A 27,308-nucleotide genomic window follows, 5' to 3' on the forward strand; every position below is an offset into this window, starting at 1 on the left:
AGCTTTAAGTTAGCTCCACTTACTACCATTCCCAAAAGCCCACTTTTACACCACACAGCAAGAATGAGACTGTCCCACCGATCTATCAGCAGTTCTTAAAGTATGATGATATCAGAGGCCCTAACCCTCTGTTTCAAACTAGAACATTTAAAACACTGGCAGGCCCATTTCATACCAACTGAATCATAACCTCTGGTGTGGAGAACCACCCTGCTGATTCTTCCTACTTTATAAATGTGGACATACACTGCTCTAGAACAATGGTAAGCAAACTATGGTCCAAAAGGTCAAATCCAGCCAGTCACCCATTTCTATAGTTTTATTGAAACATTATCACTTCCATTTGTTTACCTATTGTCTTCAACTACTTTTGCAACAAAGCTGCAGTCACAAAGCTATGACAGGAATTTATGGCCTATAAAGCTCAAACCATTTGCTGTCTTTTTATAGAAAGTCTGCTGGCCCTGCTCTAGATACCTAGTCTATATGATGAACCACCTCAGAATACCAAAGGACTGGGTATTTGAAAGTATACTGCTGCGCAGCCTCCAAGAATGGAGTCAAGGTCCAGCCACATAGCTCAGAGGATTAAAGCGCCTGCAAGCAGGTTCAGGGAATGGGGTTCAATCACCAGGCCTGTGGTGCCAGCCCCGCCCCCGGGGGCACTCTGAAAGGGCAACTTTCAGAGTGGGAAAGTTGAGACTGGGAGTGATGGCACACACCTGTAATCCCAGTTCTTGGAAGGCTGTAAACAGGTAGATCACTACAAGTCTGATCTAGTAGTGAGACCATGAACACCCTACCCTATAGACCCTTCCCTAAAATACAAATAAATACATAAATAAATTTTTAGAATGTTAAAAAAAAAAAAAAAGAATAGAGTCAACTAAATTATGCTCTGGCTAAAACCTCTTGGCTTATGCTAACAAGGCCATTTTTTAAAAACCATTCAGCTATAATCTCTCTCTGATAAGGCTCAGAGGCAACACAATCCTTCATTTCCAGCACAACAATTGAAAGAATGAAAACCAAAAATTTATGAGTGAAACACTCCTCTTATCGCTATTCATCTTTCTTTTAAAACCTGAAATCAAACTCAGGACCTTGTGGTTGTCAGGCAAGCGCTGTGCCACTCAGCTGTATCACCTGCCCTCTAGTTATCTTTTAATGGTATCTGTTCACCCCAGCCGACAGTCCCTTTTTGACCCTCCCCTTCCTCAAGTGACAGAATTAGTCAGGTATAGAATGGAACCTATAAGACTTGGCATGGTCGTGCACATCTGTAATCTCAGCTCTTGGGAGGCTGTAAAAAGGTGGATCACTACGAGTCCGATGTAGTAGTGAGACCCTGAACACCCTATAGACCCTTCCCTAAATTACAAAAACAAAAAAGACAGAATGGAACCTACACTGGTCATCTAGACAGGAGTTACTACCCAGGTAACTCTAGATGGAACTTTTAACATGTTAAGAAAACTCAAGATTCTATCTTTCCAATATTGAACACCTTGTCCCATTTCATTTAAACTGAGACATAAGTAGTAAACACACTTTACTTCAGTAAACACGTTTAAGTTTTTCTACTCCTGAATTCCTCAGAAAACTAAGCAAGAGTACAAAGAAAAAACACACTGCTAGCTAATCTGTCCTATTTTGTTTACTAATTAATTAGGAAAACTACAATGTGGTAATAGCAAATAACATTTCTGGTTTTGATTGACTAATCTAGTTTCTACCTAAAAAAACTGTAAACAGGACCAACTGTTAGGAGCCTGATGTACTTGCACAGTGGGCTCGGGGTGACTAGTTCTTGCGGACACATTCATCAGTGGATCAGTCCTCCGAGGAGTCGCTGGGAGGCGGAGCCTGGTCAAGGAAGCCAGCCAGCGGGGCCTGGAAGGGTGCACCGCATCTCCTTTGCCCTCTCCTCCCTTAGCTCCTTGCTTCCTGGTCTCCACCATCAGCAGCTCTCCACTACACCAGCCCTGCCGCTCGCCAAATGTGGACTAAAAACATTTACAAAGTCAGCCAACTATGGACTAAAACCTTCACAAATTATGAGCCAAAATAAATGCTTCCTCCTTTAATTTGCAGGTTATTGGGTACTGTATTCCAGTGACAGGGAAAGAAAGTAAGATAACAACTTAGATTTAGTGAACATAGAAGAATATAAATATTAAAACAGGAGCAGAAATCAATCAATATAATGGCAGTTATAGCAGTTTCAATGGAAACAAAAACTTGAAAAAAATACAGCCGGCAAGATAGCTCAGCAGTCTAAAGTGCCTGCTTAGGGCAGCTTGGGCAAGTGCGCAGGGACCATGGTTCAATCCCCAGCACCACATGCCATGCCAGCCCCACACACAGGGTGGGCTGAGCCGGACACAAAAAAACAAAAACAAAAACACTGTTGAAAAAAATACAATAAAACTGTAAAACGGTTAGCCAAGAAAATGACATAAACTGCCAAAAATAAGAATGAGAAAAGAGCCAGGAAGATAGCTTGGTAGTCTAAGTGCCTGACTGGCAAGTACAAGGACCCGTGTTCGATCCCCTGTACTGCATGCTGACCAGCCACCAAAACCAGACATGGTGGTGCGCACCTGTAATCCCAGTGCTGGGAAGGCTGAGACAAGAGGATCACTATGAGTCTGAGCTGTGTAGTGAGACCCTGTGCCAAATAAATAAATAAATGATTAAAAAAAGAATGAAGCAACATCCTTACTCATCATTCTTTATAAAAATAAGTATTATAAACAATGTTATGTCTATGTATTTACCAATGTAGATGACAGAAACAAAAACCTCAGAATATACAAATTTACAATGTCACAAAAACAACCAAAAAACATTAATGAATATATACATAACCGGAAAAACCCTATATAAAATTACAAATAATTTGTAACCAGCACTACCAATCATTTAGGGAAAGAAAAATAATTATACACAAACTCCACAAGAAACCACAGGAGGAAAGACTATAGTTCAACTCCTTACTCTGATGACAGCTTTTTCCTGATACCAAGATATAAAGTTTTTTTAAAAAGTTTAAGAAAAAGTACTGACCAATTTATCTCTCACTCAACATTTAAACAAAAGGCTAGGGATACTGCTCAGTGACACAGTGCCAGCTTGGCAAGTGTGAGGTCTTGAGTTTGATTCCCAGTACAAAACAAATTAAACAACCAACCAGGGCCGGCCAGATAGCTCAGCATACTAAAGTGTCTGCTTAGGCACAGTGCAGTGACTGGGGTTTGATCCCCAGTGTGCTGGCCCTGCCCCTGGGGCACGCTGAGATGGCAATTAAGACTGGGCATGGTGGTGCGGGCCTGTAATCCCAGTGCTTGGGAAGCTGAAAACAGGAAAATCACTGAGTCCAATCTACATAGTGAGACTCTGCAGACCCTGTACCAAGTACATAAAAAAATAAGTATCTCCAACAAACACTGGCAAATCAGAAAAGCAATGTGTAACATAAATAATTCATCACAACCAAACACAATTTATATTAGGAAGGCAAGGCTGTTCAACAATAAGAAATTCACCAAATTCACAATGAAGAAAAAACTATAGAATCCCAAGTTATATTGTTTTTTAAAAAAAGAAAAGAAAAAGAACTCTTAACTATGCATATATGAAAAAAACTAAGATAAAAGGAAATTTCTTTAATCTAGCACATGGCAAAATATTAACAGAAATACAATAAAAGCATTTTTTAACCTGATGAAGAATAATTTATAAACCCATCACACTTGACGACAAATTACTTTCATCCAATATTTATACTAAGGGAAGTAGGTCAGCTCACTGTTCAACACCGTGAAGCTCTGTATATTACAGTAAGGTAAGAGAAAGAAGTAGAAATGAAACTGACTTCACTTGCAAATAATGTGACTGTCCGTGCAGAAGAATCGCAAAGAATCTAAAAGTTTCTAGAATTGATGTTTAAGAACGCCACAAGGCCATTATTTAAAAACAAACAAAACAAAAAATCAAAAATTGAAATAAATCTAAGAAAAGCACCAAAAATGTAGTTATTTAAATATAAACCTAATTCTCAAATCTACAGGACAGCAATGAAAGAAATTAGAGAATGAACAAACAGGCCCTGCTTACAGAAAATGCAACACTGTTAAAATGTTCATTCTTAACACTGGATATTTCCCAGCCTATAGGTATTTGATATTTGTATGTTACTTACTATTTTCACCTACAAAAGCACCATGGAATTAGCAGTTTAAAATAATACCAAAAAAATTGTGGACCAGGGTTCTAGGCATGGCCCCAGTAGGTAAATTTTATTTTTTATAATTTTCAATCTGACCTTTTATTTTTTATTTATTTTTGGTACTGGGGATCAAAATCAGGACCTTGCACTTGCCAGGCAGGTGCTTATACCACTGAGGTGTCTATATTCCTGTTTTAAATATTATATGCAAAAAAAGTACAATGTATCTAAAGGTTTAATGTTATCAGTAAAGTTAACACTTTTAGTGCCAACATCTGTTTAACTCTTAGGCTGTTAAAGAAAAAAAAAAAGGGTGCTCCATACTAATCAGTCTAATACTTGTTCTTTTACTATATGACAAAAAATCAAAACATACCTCTATCGATGTAAAAAAAAGTTAATTCTCTCTAATTAATCTACATAGACCAAGTGCAATCCCAATGAAGGACAGTAAAAACTGAAAAACTTACTCTACAGTTTATATAAAAGTTAGGTGCAATGACACACACCTGTAGTCCAAGTCAAGCCCAATATGGACAACACAGCCAAGAGCCTCATCTCAAAAATAAATTTTAGAAATTAACCAAAACATGGCCAGAGATATAGCTCAGTGGCACAGCACCTGCCTGGCCACCACAAGGTCCTTGGTTCAATTCCCAATACTAAAAAAAAAAAAAAAAAAAAGAGTCAAACTAAGACATATGTGCATGTGCACAAAGCAAAAAAGAAAAGACTACATTTGGAAGATTCACGCTTACAATTCCTGTACTTTCAGTATGAAGTGCACCACTGTAATTCTTGCCCTAGATCCCAGGCAGGAGGATCGCTGTGGATTTCCAGGGCAGGCTGGGCTATACAATGAGTTCAAGGCCAGCCTAAACTGACCTACATAGTGAGTGCCTGTCTCACGAGAAAAAAAAAAAGGATGTCAAGAATGTATATCTATATGGTCAACTGATTTCTGATCAAGGTAGAAAGGTAAATATAAAAAGGATAATTCTTTCATCGACAAAATACTGCTAAAAATCTTAGAACACTCATGTAAAAAATATCCTTTGTCCATATCCCACGGTACACATAAAAAAAAAATACTGTGATCTTAGGTTTGGTGAAGATTTCTCAGATAAAACCAAAAGCATGACTGATAAAAAGAAACTGAACATCAAAACTTAAAGCTTATACTCCACAAGATACTGTGAAAAGAAGGAAAAGATACGCCAGATGAGGGGAAAGCATATTTACAAAGAAACACCTGCCAGAGGTCCTCTAACTGGAACAGCAGCGGCAAGCCAGGCACGTGTGCTGCAGCAGGGTGTCTTCACCAGCGAGAGCTCTAAAAGGTTCGCCATCACTGATCTAGAGGGTATAAAGAATGCTCAAGACTCCAACTTCTGAGCAGCAAAACGAACTGCTATTGAATACTGAAAAAGTAATCCACTGAACGAGAGAAAATGTTTGAAAATCACTGTTTCTGATAAGGTTTTAAATAATCTAATTTAAAACCAGCAAAAGAGTTGAACATATTTTACCAAAGAAGGTACATGCGTGACAGCATATCAAGAGATGTTTAGCACTACTAGGCTTCAGAGAAATGCAAACTAAAACTACCGAGAGATACTACTGGACATCTAGTAGCATGATGCAAACCAAGGGGAACCGGCCTGACCTCAAGTGCTGACGACAGCACTGAGCTGCACAGCTCTTCTACACTGCTCGGGGCGGGTCTGCAAGGAGGTACAGTTCGCCAGTTTCCTATAAAACTAAACAATTACCATAGATAGCCATTCCATTCTCACCCAAAATGATTGGTAAAGAAGATTTATTCATAATAAAACCAAAAATAAATGAATTACACATTCATACAGTGTAATACTACTCAGCAATAAGTAAGAAATAACCACTAATACAAGCAACATCATGGAAAAATTGCAAATGCATTAATAAAAACAAACTGTAAGTCTCAAAAAGCTACATACTATATGACATTCTGGAAAAGGCCAAAGTATAAGAACAGAAAACAGATCAGCGTGAGAGATGAGGAGTGAGGGGACAGAGTTGACTATAAATACATGCCAGGCAAAGTTTAAGGTGATGGAGATGTTCTATATTTTAACTGCTGTGCTGGTTACATGACTGTGTTTGCCAAAGCTCAGAACTGGGCTCTAGATGAACCTTACTATATGAATTATACCAATAAAAGCAAAGAAGACATTAAGAAAAATATGTTAAAATGATTACAAATCACTGTATCATAGTCATACAGTTGGAAGATTTGAAATTATTTTATATATTTAATCATACATATGATTTAAATAGTCTATCAATACAACAGGAGGACATTTTTCAACTTCATAAATTAAAACTTAAAGTTAGTACTACTGAATGGTTTTCTTTACCATTTAGTGGGACACAAAAAAGTCACGTCCAACCATTAACATCACTGTTTTTGAACAGTTTACCCATTAGCTACTATGTGCAGATTCAAATATTCATGATGTTATTAGGAGGAAGGGTCCAGGAGCATGATTCCTTCCTTGCCAATTTCCTAATAATTCATGTAAATAAAGCTGGGAGAAATAGTGCAAAGCAATATATTTAGCACCATATATGAACATTGTCTTTCTATTATATTAGGAGTCAGTTCTGTTCTGGAAGATGAAGAGAATTCTGAAAGAGAACGGTTAAAAGCTGTAAAGTATGAATTAGCCTCTTTTTAAATATGTGAGAGGGCTAGTGAGATAGCTCAGTGGACTAAATGCTTACTTAGGCAAGCACAGGGACTGGGTTTGGTCCGTAACACCACATGCTGTGCTAGACCTGCCCCTGAGCACACTGAGCTGGCCACTGAGTCTGGGCATGGTGGTGCATGCCTGTAATCCCAGCATGGGGGAGGCTGAAAACAGGAGGATAACTATGAGTTTTGAAAACAGGAGGATCACTAAGAGTTCGGGCTGCATAGTGAAACCCTGTACCAAATACACAAAAATAAAATAAAACAAATCACATGAGAAAGCAAGGCTTTACAGCAGAGGTAAGAAACACAACTAGGACTCAGATCTTCAGACACACATTTGTACTCCTACCGTATCTTTTACTAATCTTTCAACCATTTGCAACTATTTAAGCAACAGCTTAGAGTCTACACTATTACAAATGAACAAGTACTGTATCTGTCAAGATTTTAACATGTACATGGCCTAGTTTATTTTGAACCTCAAGCCTACAAAACAAATCTATATACTCAGAAGAGTTGAGACAATCTGTACTTTACATTAATGTACAGTATTAACTGATCATTCAAAATTATAAACACATCACTTTACATTCAAGTCAGGAGTAAAAATAACAAATACACAAGTAACAACCAAAAGGATACATGAAATAGTAATCACGTTAACTTTTGACCTTAATAAAGAATTTATTCCAACTCTAATTTTAAACAAAAGAATATAGAAAAATTTTCCCCTTTCTTCTGGCTTCCTGACATCTGGCTTTCCTCTATTGTTTTCAAAAACTGCCGGTATCCTGAGTTATAACACAGATTATTTACTGCAGCAGAAACTCACCCTGTGAAGCGTCACTGTGTGTTGTTCCCATATAGCTGTTTCCTCCATTGCTGTGTTCTGATAAAGCAAAACAAAAACAGATCATTTCACCTTTTCAGAAAGTTTTTAATAAAGCAACAAGCATCCATCAAAGAATGCAAGACAATACCAAAATTTATACTATAAGACTAAAGACACTCTGAAAGGAGCTTAATAATCATAGAAGGTTTTTTGGTTTGCTTTTGTTGTAAGAGACAGGAAGCTTTACACAGGCACTTCCTTTGTTTCAACTTAATTTGAACAGATGCTACTCTGTATTTGTTTCATGCCAGATGAAACTGGTACTTGAGCTAATTGGCAACTTAATCTCAGGTAGAAAATAAAATTTAGAATAGTGGTAACCAAACATTTAAAAACACTCTGTTGTGCAAAAGAAGGGAAAAGTAGAATACCTCTGTACTGTTGTTATAAACACACAGGTAACAAGAAACAGATAAAACCATATGATAATACGTTCAATGGCTGCTTTTGTGTGTCATAATTAAACACTGCTTGTTCCACTTAGTTCCAGTGCAGAATTACCTTCTCAAACTTCATGTATAACCATGCATAAAAAATGGCTTTTTTGGTGCTCATATCATGACACATATGGAAGCAGAAATATATATGAATATACATGGAATCAGGAAAAAAAAGTGGACCAAAAAAAAGTTCTCAAAAGAAGCAGAAAGTAAGGGCCAGCCAAATAACTCAGCGGATTAAAGCGCCTGCAAGCAGGACCAAGGGCAGGGGGTTCAATTCCCAGGCCTGCTGTGCTGGCCCCACCCTGAGACTGCCAGGTCCCCCATGCCACACCAGCTCTGTCTCTGGGGCACACTGAGCCCCAACAGAATCCAGGCATGGTGGCACATGCCTGTGATCCCACCGCTGGGGAGGCTGAAAACAGGAGGATCACTACGAGTCTGATCTGTGTAGTGAGACCCTGTACCAAATACACAAAAGAAGAAAAAAAGCAATAAAATAAAAAACAAAGCAATATAAGCTGCAATACATTCTTACTCAAGTGGTAGTATTGTTATGAACTCACAAGCAAAATAAATCATCTAAAAGAGGCACTAAAAAATTCAAAACATTGTAAAGTGGTTAACTGCTCTTAGAGATTTAAAATAATTCAGTCTTTCTGACAATAAAAGTGGAGCTTCTAAAATATATTTATTTGTAAGTAAATTTTACAATAAGATTTTTCAAGAGTTATCAAAGGATCAGGGGAAAACGCAGAGCATGACCTTCTTAGAACATCCCTTGTGACCTATCATTACAAATGCTTATTTCGCAACCGCGATCTACTTTCTGTTACACTGCCGCCACCAGCGTCATGAGCCCATACCCGCCAAGGCGCCATGGCCCATTGCTCCTTCCCCACAGCAACTTTAATTCAAGATTAATGTTACTTTAAAAATGAATCCCTATTAAAAAAGGCCTGCTTCCCTAAATTCAAAGCAACTAGATGAACTTTCCTGTCAGATGCTTACGAGAAGAGAAAGGATTTCAGAGATCCTTTGTTCACTCCAAGTAAAAACTATCAACCTCAACAGCATCGTTCAATCTTCCAATCAAGTGCGACAAAACCTCCCTTTAATGAAACCTCCACTAGAAATAGAGCTGTTTTTTTATTTTTTAACAAAAATTGACCAGAATTCGATGAATTTCAAAAACTCCATCAGTGTGAACCCCTGATGTTATAAATATATCTACTAAACATTACTATTTCCATTGAAATATATGTAACAAACATATCTGGAATAACCGCCCCTCTGCCGATCCCAACTGATGCTGGGAATGAGAACTGTTTAGCATAGCTTGAAGGGGGTCTTTCCTAGGTACACTTTGTTAACCAAGAACATGGCCGCTCTTCCTCTTCAGCCTCTTTCCTATCAGTCCAAACTGCAAGTGGTAAATCTATCATCCTCCACACGGTTTTAATGACCACCTAGTTCATTTAATGTCAGGGAAGGAAGGCAGGTCATGAAACACCTTGTATACTGTCCTTCCATTTCCATTTAAACATGAGCAGGGAAAAAAAGGCTGAAAGGGCACACAAATGTTAACGTTAATCATCTTCGAAGTAAAGGGTCTGGAGAGACATCTTGTCCATCAAGTGTTCTTTTTGCGTCCTTTGTCCCTTCCTACTTAACCTGGTAATGCATTTCTAATTACATTCACCAAACCTCCTAAATGAAATTTCAAATAATGTCCACTTTTAACTACGCTTTTAGGGGGGGGAAAAAAAACAAATGTTTAAGGGAATTATGTCTTAATGTTTTTTAAAAAATTTATTTATTTTACTACTAACTAGTATAGGAGCTATACATTAAAGTCTCAATGTATATTCTCCATGAGAAAGGTAACTTATTTTTTGTATGAGAAAGGAAAAAATCAAAATGTAACTGCCCTCTCATTCCACATCAAAATTAATATGGTCTTTCTTGGGTGGAGTAGGAAAGTACACATCTCAACTAACTCAATGGCCTCTTCAAGGGCCATGTGCCCGGGGCCTGCTGAGCCTGCGACAGGGTCTCTTCAAGGGCCAGCAAGACAGTTCAGCAGACTAAAGCAAATGCAGTAGTGACGGAGGTTCAATCCCTGGTACCACATGCAGCGCTGGCGCTGCCTCTCGGAGGGTGCACTGAGCCATGGAAGACTGGGCATGGTGGTGCACGCCTACAATCCCAGTGCTGGGGAGGCCAAAAACAGAAGGATCACTATGAGTCTGAGCTGCATTGTGAGACCCTGGACTAAATACATTAAAAAAAAAAAAAAAAAGACTCAATGGCCTCTTCAAAAGGGTGCTGATGCAGCTCAATTTTATTAGCTTGATTTACATGAAAGGAGACATGTACAAGAAGGTAACAGAGCATGAAATATCAAAAGGAGTGGTAAGCTAGCCTCTTGATGATAACAGAAAACCAATTTAATCTGTAATGAATTTCTATGCTATACCACACAGTAAGACAGAGAGAGACAGAGACAGGGACAGAGACACAGAGAGAGACAGAGACAGAGACACAGAGAGACAGACAGATGGACAGACAGACGGACAGACAGACAGAGACAGAGAGGTATATTCTCCATTTAAATCACCACCCATGTCATTCTTAACCAGTTTTTTGAAAAATGTATTTAGTATTGGTTCTACAGGGTCTTACTACATAGATCGGACTCGATGTGATCCTGTTTTCAGCCTCCCAAGCACTGGGATTATAGGCACACGCCACGACGCCAGTCTCAATGCCCTGTCTCAGTGCACCCAGGGGGCGGGAGTAGCACAGCACACTGGGGATCAAACCTCAGGTCCCTGAGGGTTCGATCCCCACTTTAATCCACTGAGATATCTGGCCAGTCCTCCTATCCAGTTCTTACCCTACCCCCATTTGATTTAGCAGCAAAAGCAGACAATTCTACACATGACTGTTTGTATAACCAGGTAATTCTAATGAGTTGTTCCAACTGAATTTAGGATATACAGGTGGATAAATACATAGATGGGTGATGACACAAATACAGTAAAATCACGGTGATAGAATTTCAGTGGTCAAGATTCAGGAATCCACTTCAAAATTCTTCAATTTTATTTTGTTTGAAAATCATCATAATAAAATCCTGGGGGCTGAGGGGGAAAAGCACTCCTTTTAGTAGACTTCAGAAGTTGAAGCCAAGATTGACTAAAAACATGTTTAGTACCAGTAAATTTACTAAGAACTATTTCCAAGAGCACTACATTTTTTAAATGGCCACTGACAATTCTGACATTTCAAAAAAGGGATGTCTGGTTTTCTTTGGAAGGGCACCTAAGAAATAAGGGCCAGTGAAGTAGAGAAGAAACTAGGATTAAGTCTTAAGAGTTTCACTCTGAGCCCTTTTGCACTGTTTTATAATACTCACCTACCATTTATTAAACAAGTATACTGACACTGTAAGGTTGCCTATCAACTGTCTTTAAAAGAACTGAGAGAATGAGTAACAGCAGTTTGCACAGGGACTCTCTGTTGGACCATGAGACAGTCCCCAAAACACACTGGCCTGTGTTTTATCCCACTGTGATTCCAGCTCTCTTGTTCTTTTCCAGTAGCTATGAAAGACGCTACTAAGTAAAAACTAAACTAGCCCAGAATAAGGAAACCAGAGCCCAAACCACTCATGAACTAGAAATGCAATACTAGGTCTCCTTACCTATGAAATTAGGAAACTGGATGAGATTATCAAGCAAAAAGATCTTTCAGCTCCAAAATTCTATTAGACTACTATTCCAACGACAGTATACAAATTCAATCAGTGATGCCATGCAGGCATCAAAAGGGACTGCAATTCATGATTACTGGATTAGTTCTGTGCACATTTCTAAGCATCAACTGACTGGAATCACAATTTCTGAAGAAGCAAAAAAGCTGTATTTCAGAAACCTATGAAGAGTTTGTTTGGTTTCTTTGTTCTAAGATCCAGCTAGCAAAGATACTACTCAGATCACCAACTCTAAAGGGCTTCCTGCCAAAACTCCAGATCCTAATCCTAGACAGTTTCACCACCCCTTAGGGCTAATCAGAAATCGAACAGGGAAAGAGAGTAGGGTGCAAGAACCCACAAGACAGCTTGTTTGAGATAAGTGAGTTGGACAATTTGTGGGAAAGGATGAAAAGTTGCAAGGTATCAGGTCTTATGATGTAAAGCTGAGGATGTTAAGTTCAATAGGAAAACACCAACAAAGTTTAGAAAACCAAATTATATAATCAGAATCGCTGAAGACTAATGTGAAAGATGGATTTGAGGCAGGGAAACCTTTGGAAGAATACCTAAGAAACAAAAGCCTCTGAGCAAGAAGAACTAAGAGAGTATTATATTTTTACTGTGAGCACTTTCCTTTACAAAAAAAAAAAAAAAAAGCTTAGAGGAGAGGAGACAGAGATGATTCTTGGGTTTCTAAACGAGGCAGCAGAATGAAAAGGCAGGAAAAGATTAGACATGCATAACTTAATGTGTCTATGGACTCAGTAGAGCAGAGACATGGGAAGGAGGCAGTTGGATAGACAGGTCTGTAGATCAACACTGCTAACCAGAGCAGAAGAGTTCAGAGTAATCAACAAGGCAGGAGCACTGAAGCCAAGAGAAAAGATCAAATAATCAAGGAACTAAGATTAGTCAGTAGACTACTAGTATTTTAGGGATAGTAAGACTAAAAACATTTTGAGTAGTCACCAGTAAGAATATGAGAAAAACCAATGGAGGCAATACTGAACATCACTTATCATACAGACAACACACAAAAACAAAATTTGAAATCAATTTACCTTATCTAATATCATAAAATGACAAAGTTTGTGTGAAGTTCACACAGTATTAGACCCTTAAACATTAATAATTACTTACCTAGAGTAAATTTTCAGATTATCTCTTAAAGCACACTGAACAATTTCCTAACAATCTGCATTTAAGAAAACCAACGGTAGGGCCAACCAGATAGTTTAGTGAATTAAAGTGTCTGCTTAGACAAACACAGGGACTGGGGTTTGATCCCCAGCATGCTGTGCCAGCCCCGCCCCCGGGGTGCACTGAGACAACAACTGAGACTGGGTGTGGTGCCATGTGCCTGTAATCCCAGCTCTTAGGAGATTCAAGATAGAAGGATTGCTACAAATCCAATCTGTGTAGTGAGACCCTGTAGCCCCTGTACTAAATATGAGAGGGCGGGAGGAAGAGAGAGAGAGAAAACCAACAGTAGGGAGATGGATTACACTGGTGCTCTTGTTGGTTTCCTTTTGTGAGCAAAGCTGTCACGTCTAAGTGTTTCCAATTTCCTGTGTTCCCAAGTGGTTTTGCTTAGTTGTTTTGTTGTTGGCATTTTTCCATCCAAAATAGACAACAAGATTACTTAACTCAAGACTGAGTCAGACACTAAATGATAAATAGAAGGATGGTCCTGGCCCCCTATAAACTTTCTACTACAAACTTGATTGTGAAATCTGATTACTATTATGAAGATGAAGTACAAAGAGAGCATGTATGTGTTAAAAGTTGGAGAAATGTACTGTATTTGTACTGACTGAGGCCTGCCTTTTAAATTCTCAAAATTGAAATGCCTAAGAAACAGTTTAAAAAAAAAATCTAAAGGCAAACAGGAATCTAAAGTCCTTGAAACATTTACAAACTTGAAAAGTACAAGAACTCATTAAACATTGAGAAGTAATAATCAAATCATGCCAGGCATAATAGTACACCTATAATTCCAGCACTCAGAAGGCTGAGACAGGAGGATGTTAAGTTGGAGGTCTGCCTAGGGTACAGAGGTAATTCAGGTCAGTGTGGACTAAATAGTGAGACCTTGTCTCAAAAGAAAACAAAACACTAAGCACACAAAAACATCAGGAGTGCAAAGAGTACAGCAACGACAGGGCAGAAATCTAAATAGCAATAAACCTAGAATCCAACACACTATTACAGTCAATAACAGCTAAGTCGCACCACTGCACTTCACTGCACCCACCCTCTGACTAACAATTTAGAAGACAAATTATAACATACACTTAACTGGGAAACATTAAGATGTTAAAGAAACTCTACTGTGTGAAATTTGATTGAAGCGAGAGATGTGCTAAAAATGTCAAGGTCACAGAGGAGTTGCTATATTATCCGCTGTTCTAAAACCAAAGTAAATGAGTTATCAGTTTAAGTTACCATTCTAAGCACAGTATGAGGAGGGATCAAACTATCCAGAAAAAGACACACTGCCAGTCAAAATACTACCCCGTACCCTTTCTCCATAGTTCCCCCCACTTTCTGAAGCAGTCCTGGAGGTCCTCTCCATGAGTGGCTTTACAAGGAGTGATAAAAATTACGGTGAATGCTGTTATCTAGTACCATCCAATACAAAAGGCAGGCTCATAAAAACACTGTGGTGAGTTGTAATTACCTTATTCACCAGATCTGCATCAAGTAATTCCTGGTTCTTCCCAAAGTCAAAATGACCACAAAAGTTAATCTTTTCTAATTGATTGAAGTTATCTAGACAACCATTACACTGTAAAGTTATGAAAGAGGACTACCAGAAGTACTTCAGAAAGTGACACGTATGAAGGGACACGAAGACTTTAAAAGAGGACTGTTTTGAGGGAGATTAATGATAGTGTGTCTTTAATGGCAATAAATTTTTCTTTTTTTTTTCAAAGTAAATCTTTTATTGTCAATAAATCATCATGACCTCACTACTTTGCATGAATACATCCTGGTTGTTGTGCATAAATAATGTTTAGATAAACCGTTACCAATTTTATATGGTTGGTAAGTTTCAAGCAATATGATACACATTACTTCTGAGAAACAGTATTTTGGCTAGGATCCCCATACGTGGCTAATTAAAATACAAAACGAAGTTCAGAAAACAGTTTGAAATCACGATTAGCAGAGCAGATCTTGTTCATGGGCATCACTTTGATTTGTATTGACAATATTATTTGTGTAAGCATTTGAATGTTGTATCCTCTGGAAGTATTTTGCTGTATACTGAATCACAGAAGTTGGAGGTATATAAATAAAATGTTTTGCTAAAATGAAAATTTCCCAATTTTTCTAATAACGTTTTAAATTTAATGTTTGTAATAGTTATGAGTTGCTGCTGTATTACATTGTGATGTTTATGTATTTCAGTGTACTTGTCTTTAGCAGTCTAATTTATATTACTCTTTCAAATAATGTAGCTGTAATAACTGTTTTCATCAACTCTGGAAATTTTTACAGACTTTTAGAAAATCAGTGAATCTGTACTGAATATAGCATTGATAATATTTTAAATGTTTAGGTTATATATTTTTCTTAACTAGCATGAAAGCCCACAGACTGAAGGTATAGTCAATTGTATGGCTACCACTAAAGAATCTCTTTCCAATGTAAAAAATAAAATAAAAAAGTAAATGTTACATTTTTAATTTTTTTCCTTTTAAAATAAACAATTAGAAGAGAAGAAAAAGTGTCCTTAGATAACAAGTATCATTTTCCTGTGAAGAACGAAGAGTAGTTACTCATATCAGAAGACATGACCATGTATATATGAATTTTTTTAATTTGGCAAATTCCATTTATTACGTTGCTAGTTGAGTCAAACGCTCCAGATTTTCAGATACATTTTTCAACATACACCATATTTTTTACTCATGCCTCACAAACAGTGAAAAGGTTCCCCCAAGAAATTACAGATACTCTATGAAGTCTGAAATCCAGAATCCTTCCCAGTTATCAAAAATGAAACTATTTTTAGTTGTGGCATTTTCTAATGGCTGAGGATAAAGACCTTTCAAAATTTTTCTGGTAGAAAGGAAAATGAAGAGAATGGGGCAGCAAACATATGAGTGACATTTCTCTGAGCACATTTTTTGTGTGCTTCTTAGAACCACAGTACTGGGGCCAGGGAGATAGCTCAGAAGAATAAGCGCCTGCCTGGCAAGCACAGGGTCCTGAGTTCAATCCCCGGTACCACCAAAAAAAAAGAACCACAGTACTGTTTCATGACACATCCTTCACATATCCAAAACCAGTAAAACCAACGAAGCACAAGGAGGGGGGTAGGGCAAAAGGAGTAAGAGCCCTAATGAGCAAACTGCATGACAGATGCATACTGAAGATGGAGGCAGGGAAGAAAAGAGCAACTTTACTGTAAGGCTAGCATCTCAAAGTAAAAAGTTTAAAGAAAAATGCTACAAAAGTACATGGGGAACATACAGCATGATGACAGTGATTTTGAAAAAACAGCAGTTAGGAGTAGTGGTACATGCATGAAATCCCAGTGCTCTGGAAGCAGAAGCAGGAGGGTGGCAAATGTGAGCCTAGTCTTGCAACTTAAGGGATTTACCAGACTCAAAATAGAGAGGGTGGAATGGCACTTGGGAATATGGCTAGTGTAAGGACTGTGGGCTGATAGGAAAAATAAAACAAAAAAACTATACTCACAAGAAAATTAGTTTCAGAGTTTTACTTTTTAAATTTGACAATGAACATATATGAAATTTATAACATGAAAAGTGGTGCGATTTTGAAAAACAAGTAACAGCCATGAAGGGGGCACACACCTGGAATCCCAGCACTTGGAGAGGCGAAGCCAGGTGAATCACTGAAAGTTTGAGACCAGCCTGGGCTACAAAGTGAGTTCAAGGCCAGCCTGAACTGCATAGTGAAACCCTGTCTCAAAAAGACGCAGATGAAGACAATGAAGAAAAAACAAACATCGTAAAAGTTGCTCTATACTACCAGAAGGTGGGGTAAGGATACCCTTGTGTATGCTGTGAATGAAAGGGGCACAAAGGTTGAGGGACAGTCCTGGGGTAATAATAAATGTTTTGTTTTGACCCTGTTGCTGGGCAGAGATGTACGCTTACCTGAAAATCTATCAATCTGTATATACCTACGATTTATTTTAATGAATTATGATATAAAAATTTCAAAATAAAATAACTTGACAATAAAGGCTGGAATAAAATAAATATACTTTCATCTACCAATTTGTTCCATGATTTTAAAAAGTGGCAAGTACTGGTACAACTCATTACAGTACTTTTAAAAACTGACACAGGGTCTGGGAAGATAGCTCAGTAGAGTAAGTGCTGGGAAGCGCAAATTGCTGAGTTCAATGCCCAGTACATGGGGGAGGGGGGGACAAAAAACAAACACAAAAATAAAACTGATACATATAGTGAGGGAAGAATGTACAGTAAGTCCCCAAGGTACGAGTGAGTCCTGCTGCAGGAGTACATTCACAAGTCAGATTCACTCATACCCAAGAAAGTGAGCTGTATACAGTACACCTATGAAAGTTCACAACTCAAATATTCTTAAATCGGGGCCTTACTGTATTTATTCTACCTTTCCTGTGCAAAGAGTGCACTGGGTAACCAGTAGATGAAGGTGAGATTCTCCTTTTTGGTATTCTGACTAACAATGAACAAGAAAGAATAAAATTTGAGCATCGTTGTGCTACACCTAATAAATTAAAGATAGTAGGAAGCAGGGAACTAGACCTTCTCAAATGGAAGGGGATCAAGACGTGTAGGGAGGAGGGCTGAAGGGCAAGGGGATGGGAAGAGGAACTAAGATGTACCTACATGCACCAACTTGGCACAAACAATGTCAAACAGCACAAACATGGACCAATTTTTTTTTTAAAGGAAAATACACTGATCATGCCTCCTAACATCACCTAAAAGTAAAAACAAAAACCACAACTTGTGATTTAACCTTATAAAATATAAATCAATCTGGACCTGATCAAGGTTCTAGAAAAGCAGTTTCAGAATTTTACTTTTTAATGTATTTGACAATGAACATACATGAAATCTGTGCTGTGTAATAAGGCAACTACCAGCCACACCTGACTCCTGGGTGCTTAAAGTGTGACTCTACTTGAAACTGAGATATGCTCCATGTATAAAAATGCACAGACTAGAGCTCAGTGACTTAGTGTGAAAAAAGAGAGAGCAGAGCATGAAGTGCAGAGGGCTCAACACACTGTAACCACCAAGCAGAAGCAAGAACCAAAAACCAGGTTGTGAAAAATTCTACAGGACAAATAATCTTCTTCTTGGGCTGGGGAGATAGCTCAGTAGAATAAGCACCTGCCTGGCAAGCACAGGGTCCTGACTTCAATCCCTGGTACCGCAAAAAAACAACAACAAAAAACAATTTTAAAAAAATCCTCTTCTTCAACCAATAAAATTGCAAGGGAAAAAGTGAAGAGGAATAAACAGATGGGGAAATCTGTATTTCTAAGAGATGTACAAGCCACGCTCAACAATCACTGTGAGATGACATTATTTGGGTCCCAATTTTTCCAAAGGTATTTAGAAGGGAAAGGTGACAATTAAAAAATTAGAAAACATTAAACTGGGGCCAGGGAGATGGCTCAGTAGAAGCGCTTCCCTGGAAAGCATAAGGACCTGAGTTCAATCCCTGGTTCCGAAAGAAAAGAAAAAAGAAAAAGAAAAAGAAAAGAAAAGAAAAGAAAAGACTAAACTGATTATATTTTATTTTCAAACTATGACAATAATAATTACATTGTCTCAAAAGCATTCTTAGCATTTAGAAATACATATTCTCAAATACTAACAAATGAAAATATACCTAGCATTCACTTTAAAATAATGGAAAGGAGAAACGATAACGAACGGAAGTGTAGATGAAACAAAACTAGCCTTAAATTCATAACTGTACAGGATAAAGACTAACATGGAATTCATTATATTTGTCTATTTTGTAGGATTTGAAATTTTCTATTTAACAAAAAGTAAACACGGGTAACTGGAGTGGACTAGAAATGAATGACCTAACAACACTGCTGCTAGCATGTTGTAACAATAAGCACAATTTCCGTAGGCAGGGAATTCCAGAAACTGCTTCCCCTTTTGGAAAGAAAAATACAACTAGTGCTGAAAAACAGACTGGTACTTTTTTTGAGAGTTTCTAGGCTTTAAATTAACAGTTTAAGAAGGAATAACAGGTATTAATTAATGACCAACAGACAGCTAAGTGTAAGTTGCTACAAATGCTGTAGATGGACAGCTTGGGAGCATCTCAAAGCACAAAATTCTAAGCCAGTTTCTGGGCTCAGGACAAGTTTTGAAAAAAACAAAAATGAGGGGTAGGTGCTAAGTGAATGAGGGAAAGAGGTGGAGAGACAGCACAAGCAAGAATCTTGGGGTAGGAAAGTGTCTCTCATTCACTCAAATGTTTTTAAATTTATTATGTGACAAACAGCATTAAGGTCTGCAAATAGCCAGAGAATCAATATGATCTTGATTCTCACAGAGCTTATGGTTTAATGGGAGAAGAGATGATCAAAACACTTCACAAGTAAATCATATAACCACAGGCTTAAAGAAGCACGAGGAAGGAAAGAACAGTGCAAGAGAAACTCAAATCAGAACCTGGTCGGAAATGCAGTACCTGCTAGGAATTAAAAGAAGGTATAGATTAAGAGACAGTAAGGAGGAAAAAGATGCAAAATGAGGTACAGGGATTGACAGGGGCCAAATACTGTACTAGGATTTCACTAACTGATTATGGATTTTTTTATTTCTAAAATTAATAAGTAAAGGAATTCTTAGAGCAAGTATAAACGGGCATGTGTACAGAAGGGTGGGGAAGAAACTCATCAAACTTGGATTTTTAACAAATTATTTTAGAACAACAGACCATATGGGGAAGAAGAAGGACTATGACACTCACTAGGAGGCTGTTATAGAAAAAATTTTGTTAGGGAGGAAGGAAAGAAAAGGATATAAATGGTAAAATGTGAAGATGGAACAAGTAGAAAGATCTGAGATGCTACCAGGGACAGAACTTGCTAACCAATCATTCACCTTACTAAGCAGATATCCAAATTCAATGAGGTACACTACATTTGAAAGTCTTTAATACCTACTGCCAGTCCATCAGACTGAAGACTATCTCTTCATGCCACAGTAAATAATTTTTTCATAGTATATTATTTCAAGAACCCAATCACTTTCCTGTGGGCAAAACTAGTAATCTGTAGGCTGACTTTTGTTCATAAATAAACGTACACACACGTATGCATACACACACAACTGTAATTCTATTTGCCTGTTCTGATACTAACATGGGCTACAATTAAAATGTTTTTAAATGACATTAAGATAAAACTTCACTGTGTCAGACACTGTACTGGATACACAGCTACCCTGAGATGGGTATTATTTGCATTTTTTCATTTGCTTTTTATTAACAGAAAACAGCTACTGACTGTAACTAATTCTAGACGCTAAACTCACATTCTGACAGAAACTTGGGCTTCCTCAATGATAATTCCTTCAGTTTTTATTTTACTGTGTTTCTCTTTGTATAGGAGCTAGCCTGCTGACAGGCAGATAGATGGTGTTTACCTGGGCGCTCACTCTGTAATAATTCCTTAATGTACATCTGCTGTATGTATTTTTATACGTTTGTACTGCATTTCACAATAAAACAGTAGACAAATTAAGTCAGCTGGAAAGACTTAAGTCAGGGAAATCTACATTTAAAAAAAATACATATTTACAACCTGTTTTGACAAACTGGAAGATCTGGCTTGTCTTCCTCCAAGACAACAATCAACGGAGCAACAGCTGCTTCCTTTAACTCCAACCTTATTCTCCAACTGCTATAGTATTTTTCTTCTGGCTTTCGTGATTCATACTACTTGGCTGGTCTCAGACTCACCCAACACCATTCCACATTCAAGTGACACTCATTCAAACACAGGAACGTATAACTGTGTACATGTATAAGTTATAACAAAGTACGCAAGCTGATGTGGCTAATTACAAGTAAATTTAATCTCTGATCCTTCACCTATAAGAGACTAACAGTAGTACAACAGAACTGCAAAGACGAAATACAGTCGTGCACATAAAACACTTAACTCAGTATGTCAGAGCCAGCACTCGATGTGAGACGCTACTGTTTATCATAGGCCCAGAGTTCTCATGTTTACAACCTGAATTGGAACCTACTTGCCATGGCCATTGTCTTTTGGTTTTATGGATGATAAATATCAAACTATGGGTGTAAACAGTTTTGTTTAATTAGTCCAATATTCATCATAATTTTTTTAAAAAATCAGTAGTCCCACAATTATATTTTAAAAGCAAGCTTGGTTCAACTTGTTTGGGTTCAAAACAAGTATTTCTCTTGATTATGACTTTTAATGTCCTCAAAGTTAAAACCAAGTTGGCTTTTCAAGGTAAACACCAGAAGCAGCTTCCTACCTTTTACCCACTGGAAACCCTCCAATGACGAACGCACAATCCAATTGTTACTCCTCTCACAGATGTATACACTACTCACCTCCAGGAAGTCTATCTTAAACTATGTTCCTCAAAGCCAATGTGGCAGCAAATCCTCACATAAAGAAAAGACTAGCAAGTTTCTATATAAGCACAATGAAAACTAATGAACTACTGCCATTTACAACCTAGAACACTTACAAATACAGTGCTGAGAAAAACCAAGCCACCGCCAATATGGAAAGCTTCTGCTCGCACAATATTCAGAAACAGGCAAAAGCAGTGTTAATGGAATATATAATTAGGTGGTACACTTATAAACAAATGCTAGAAAATGAGTACCATAGAAAACGTGATAGATACAATCTCTGCGACCCAGAAACGGCCTGAGGAGAGTCTAAGCACTAATCATTATGCATGTCATGCTGTGTATGTGCACTAATAACCCGGTCAGTAAAGTCCCCACTCCACATGCAGCACCAGGGCAGAGCCCACTTAGCGCACGTCGTTAATACCTGTTGAACAAAAGAAGTTTTAAAAATCCACATACTGCACAATGTAAGCCCTAAATGTAAATAGTAACAACATGGTATCCATTTTCCCTATCAGTACATTCAAGGATTTTTATGTAAATACCTTCTTATAATTTTTCAAACTTTCTGAGATTCTTATACAAAACAACACACACACACACACACACACACACACTCCCTTGGATGTACCCAGTTGTAATTTAAAAAACAAAGTAAAACAAGAATTAGTCACCACCAGTATCTTTCTCTAAAATTCTAATTTTAGAGTTATATACTGAATCAAAGGAGCTAATCATAAATTTAATATGCAATATTCAGTCAGCACAAACCCCAAATATACTAGTGACAATTCCAAAAGATTCAAAATAACCAAGATAAAAACAAAACAAAAACCTCTTTGATCCTTGGGAATCCACACTATCTCAAAAAAAAAAAGTACTTCAGTAAATTAAAAAAAAGTTTTACTTGCATCAGGCCTATGCCAACCTCACATTCCTAATTAGTATTCACGGACAACAATGCACTACAATATTAGCTTCTATATTTACCCCTTCTGCACATGCTCGCTAGAATAATCAAGTTCATTCATCCATCAACCCACTTCCTAGTATTCTGCCGCCACAAAAGTTAGGTTGTTCCCATTTATACACCTGAAATACACCTGAAATGCACCTAAAAGGAAAACTAATAAAATCCAGTACTGTGACACATCCTAAAGTAAGGGTCACCTACGATTCACTATTGAACACTACATATTGTGTAGCAAGGCTTTATTAAACCTGAGAATGGTGTGCTTTATGTTCAGTACGGCTAGTCTTCCCAAGGGCTACCACAGTGCTTTGCAAGTACAGGCAACTGCTCAGAGTCCATTTACGATTTTCAGCCAGTTTTAGGGTGCAAAATAACACTCCCTTCCAGTGTCCTCTCCACATACTTCTCATTATTAAGAATTTATTTGTTTAAGAAGGAATGGAAACAAAGCAACCTGGCTAACCCATAAACGAGCAACCTGAAGCTACTCTTCTCTGCAATAAATAAATAAAGAAGCATTCTAGGTCAGAGATAATAAGTCCCATTTTTATTGTTGGCTTATTCAGGAAATAGTTCTGTAATATGTCAAAATTTAGATTAACTTTAATACTTGGTAAACTAGTGTCTCTTAACAAGATTAAATGATGCAAAACTAATAAATAGGTTTTTTCAGTACTGGCTTTTAAAATTCAGAGGTACAAAACAAGTTTCAGTCCAAGGCTTCAGGAATGTCAGTCTAGATATAAATTATCTTTCAATTTTGACATCTGATCAAAAACTCTGGTCAAAAGTAGCTGCTTAATTGGCTAGCTTGACTTCAGCTACTAGGCACTCCGTCAGGACTCAGAGATGACACGTGAGGGTGTGCTGCGCAGCCTAGGACGACTTGGGATGGGATGGGTGGGGCTGCGCCACTCTGCAGCAAGGCTCCTGGTCTTTCAGCAGACTAGATTTTTATCAGAAGCAGGCTACATAAGAGGCAGAAGCACATTTACAAAATTTTCAATACAATTATTCTTTTAAAAGTCATCTTCCTTTGCAGCATTGTCATCTAGCTTATTTACACTGTTTATTCTTAGAACTGTCTGAGTTTACATTTGGCCTCTAAACCGAGGGAAGAAAAAAAAAAAAAAAAAAAGATTAAAGAACAAGTATAAGGCAGGGCCAGAACACTGTCTCCAAGACTGGCCAGGAGGGATGTTGAAACTATTGTAATTTTTTTTTCCATCAAACCAAACAAGAAACACTACTAGGGCCTGCAGTATAGCTCAGCAGCACAGCGCCTGCCTGACAAGCAGGAGGCCCCAAGTTCGATTCCCAGTTCCAAAAAAAAAAAAAAAAAAAGACAGCCATAAAAAGGGAACTTAAAGAAACAGCACTCTTTATATTACTTGTCTCAAGTCTTGAAATACTGGTGGAGTGGCTGATAAATCCAAAATAAAAGTTCAGCCTCCAAGTTCCTAACATGAAAACATCAATGTAAGAAAAGGCACTGTATAAATTAACAACTGTCTTACTGTTTTGTCCTAAAATGAGCTTTTGGACAAAAACTCATAAATATAAAAATAAAATGCAATTAGATTTATCAGCATAAGCTTCAACATAAGTTAAAGCTTTAACCACAAACATTTAAAATGCCAACATACTAACATAATTAAAAGCCTTTACCTAAAATACTATAAAAGTATTTTCCAGTGGGAAACACTGTATAAACTAAAGAGACTAAAATTATAACAATGAAAATTATCAGATTGACAGACAAAATAATTCTCACAAACCACAGTGAGTTCTTACTTTACTCTTAAAGCAGGATGAAGTAAATATGGACTGACCAGTTAAGTACCAAATCAAAACTACACAGTCACAGTTACTCAAGAAGCAATCCCTATTAGAGGGACTGACCAGTCTTTGTCCCTTAGCTTAGCCATGTTCTGCCGTTCTGGGGGGTTTTGGCGGGGAAGGACAGTCTCCGTGTACTTCCAGCTGGGGCTGAACTCACAGGACAGTCCTGACCCAGCCTCCCAGTGCTGGGAGTAATGGTGTGCAAGCCACTCCAGGCTTTTTTGTAGTTCTTAATTTTCAGAAATACTCACCTATGAAGTAATTATTAAGTCCTTAGGATGACACACAGAGAAGCCCTGTAACCTACATTAACTTCTAGTGCTGTGACTAACTTGCTTTTTCAAGCATTTAGCTTTTTTTTTTTTTTTTTTTGGCATGTCAGGCAAAAATAATTCAGACCAGTGGATAACCAACCAATCAAGCACAATTTAGTGAATAACCCATCCTTCCCCCCAAAATCTACAGTGGTAACTTTTTTTTTTTTGCGCAACCGGGGACTGACCTCAGGCCCTTGCACTTGCCAGGGAAGCGCTTATTTCACTGAGCCATCTCCCGGCCCCTATAGTGGTAATTTTAAAGTCACAGTTTTCCAGGTACTTCACCTGTTTCAAGTTCTTCATCTAAAAAGTGAAGATGAAATGCTGACTCCGTGGGAGTGTTGGAAGAATTAAATGAGTGAATTAAACACAGCAACCATCACCTGACACACATTAGGCGCCACTGATCCCAAGTTCCAAAAGCCAGAAACACAGGCTGTGGACTGCGGGGCTCCATGCCCTATTCCTGGGCGGACACACTACTTTCAATAACTTTTTCACTTATAACTAAGTCTTCTTTAAGGGACTTTTCCCCTCAAAATTAGCAAGTAAACTTATGTCAAGTTTTCTGCTCTACCATGCCAGAATTATATATGGAACTGCATTACACTTATACACAGTGAGGGCAAACTGGTGAACGCTCAAATACTGACTCTTCATCCAGACTCTCTTTATCTCTCTCTGATTTTATATCCTTCACTTGCATGCAGGCAACTCACCAGTATTTGTTGTACTTGCTCCTAGCTGCAATCTTTTTAGGAAAACGATTCTGAGGGGTATGTCACAGTCTCAACGCCACATATTCTTTGACTCAGCAATTTCACTGTTAAGTGTCTGCCATACGGGGACAGGTACCAAAACAAATACATATAAGGTATTACACCACCAAAACCCCAGAAACAAGTTAAATGCCGATCAACAAGGCAATGATTACCTTGATTACAGCATATTTGTGGGATAAAAAACTACTTAACCACAGAAAAAAACACAGAAGCTAACATCAGAGAAGGGGTTTCGGCGGTGCTCAGGATGGAAGGAGGGGCCTCTGGAAAGTGCTCTACCAGTGGGCTACACTTGCAGCCCTGTTTTCTCTTAATTTAGCAGCAGAAGAAACAAAAGCATCTAGTGTAATACTGAATACAAACCCTGGGTTTTAATGAGCAATTTGAGCACCTTAAAAATTTAAGTGTGACTTAGGGAGACAACTGATGACCACCCGGTTTCACCCGTTCAAGGCTAGCTTTCCTCATGACCCTGGAATACAGCATTCAAAGCGGTCACCTCCTACTCAAGCACGACAGCATGCATGGGACGTTTCTACAATGTATTCAGTGAGGCTCTGCAGCGCGCCCCAAACGCTCAATATCCTAACTCAGGGGCAAAAAGTCCTCTTTCTACAGTTTTTCACATTAGCAAGGCAATCGACTGAGAACATTTTTCTCCACATCTACTCTTTTGAAGGTGCGCTGTTTGCTTCAGGACCAAAGTGACATTCTTTGTTAATTCAGAAACAATGCCTTTCCTCCTAGGAAAGAAAGCCCCAGAAAAGGTAAATAATGTGAGCTTGTTTTTTAAACAAAGCAAAACTTTGGCTTTTATCGTAAATGTCTGAATTGAGGCTTATCTTAAAACTGTACTTCAATTTTAGGCCAAAAATTACTAACTTGTTCTTAAATAAGACATACTATATTCTTAAAAAGGACCCATTCACTACTAACTATAACCGCTAACTTCTGCCAGACAGAAAACAAGAAAACAAAGTTCTGCAGGATTTCAGATGCTTCCGGGGCATATTATAACCCATTTTGGGGAATTATGAATAAACATTTCAAGCAGAAAAATAATTACATAAAGATCATCGCTTGTTTAAGTACCTTGATATTATTCGAAGTAATTAACTGATACTTTAAAAGGGGAGTTATACTCTTTCACTGTTTTGTATTCCTGTTATTGTTTTAAAGAACAAACACAAGCACCATTTTATGACGAAAAAGATTAAAACATACCAAAACTGAGAAGCAAACTAATTTTTAGGAATTTTAGCTTTCACATATACTATGCGAGTTGGTTTCAAAGCAGTGAGAAAGTAACGAATGTAGTATTCATTTGGGGAAACCAACAGGAAAAGTTTTACTGTGTGTGCTGGGTGTTTACTAGTCTAAATCCATCCTACTGTCCATACAGGGCCACTTTCTATCACTTTTGGAAGCGTAACTTAAATCATTACAAAGTTTCAACGACTTAACTTTTTCGAAGTTACCTTAATAGAGTAAGTTTTTGTTTTTTTAAAAGAACACCTCCACTGCTCACGGGCTGAGTGGCTGTGCCAAGGCTTATCGCCACCGTGCGCATACCGCAGCGGGTGACATCAGATCGAAACCACCCGGTTTCGCCGGGACGAGCACCCTGGCCGGCCCGCGCCCGGCCCGCTCCGCCCCGCTCCCAGCCGCCCCGCGCGGGACCTGTTGCGCGTCCCCGTCCGCACCGGCGGC

At 38.1% G+C, this 27,308-nt stretch overlaps 1 protein-coding gene across 5 annotated transcripts in view; it reads right to left on the reverse strand.

The window, feature by feature from the left end:
• The window catches only part of Tjp1 (tight junction protein 1), an 89,855-nt gene that overhangs the window by 61,934 nt on the left and 613 nt on the right, over positions 1-27,308 (reverse strand). For all 5 annotated transcript variants that reach the window (XM_023709843.1, XM_004623240.3, XM_004623239.3 and 2 more), the window contains exon 2: positions 7,798-7,854. In XM_023709843.1, coding sequence (XP_023565611.1) covers positions 7,798-7,854 — 57 coding nt within the window. The remainder of the gene's footprint in view (positions 1-7,797; positions 7,855-27,308) is intronic.

Source organism: Octodon degus, unplaced genomic scaffold (assembly GCF_000260255.1).
Source record: "Octodon degus isolate 3935 unplaced genomic scaffold, OctDeg1.0 scaffold00002, whole genome shotgun sequence".
NCBI classification, from domain to species: domain Eukaryota; kingdom Metazoa; phylum Chordata; class Mammalia; order Rodentia; family Octodontidae; genus Octodon; species Octodon degus.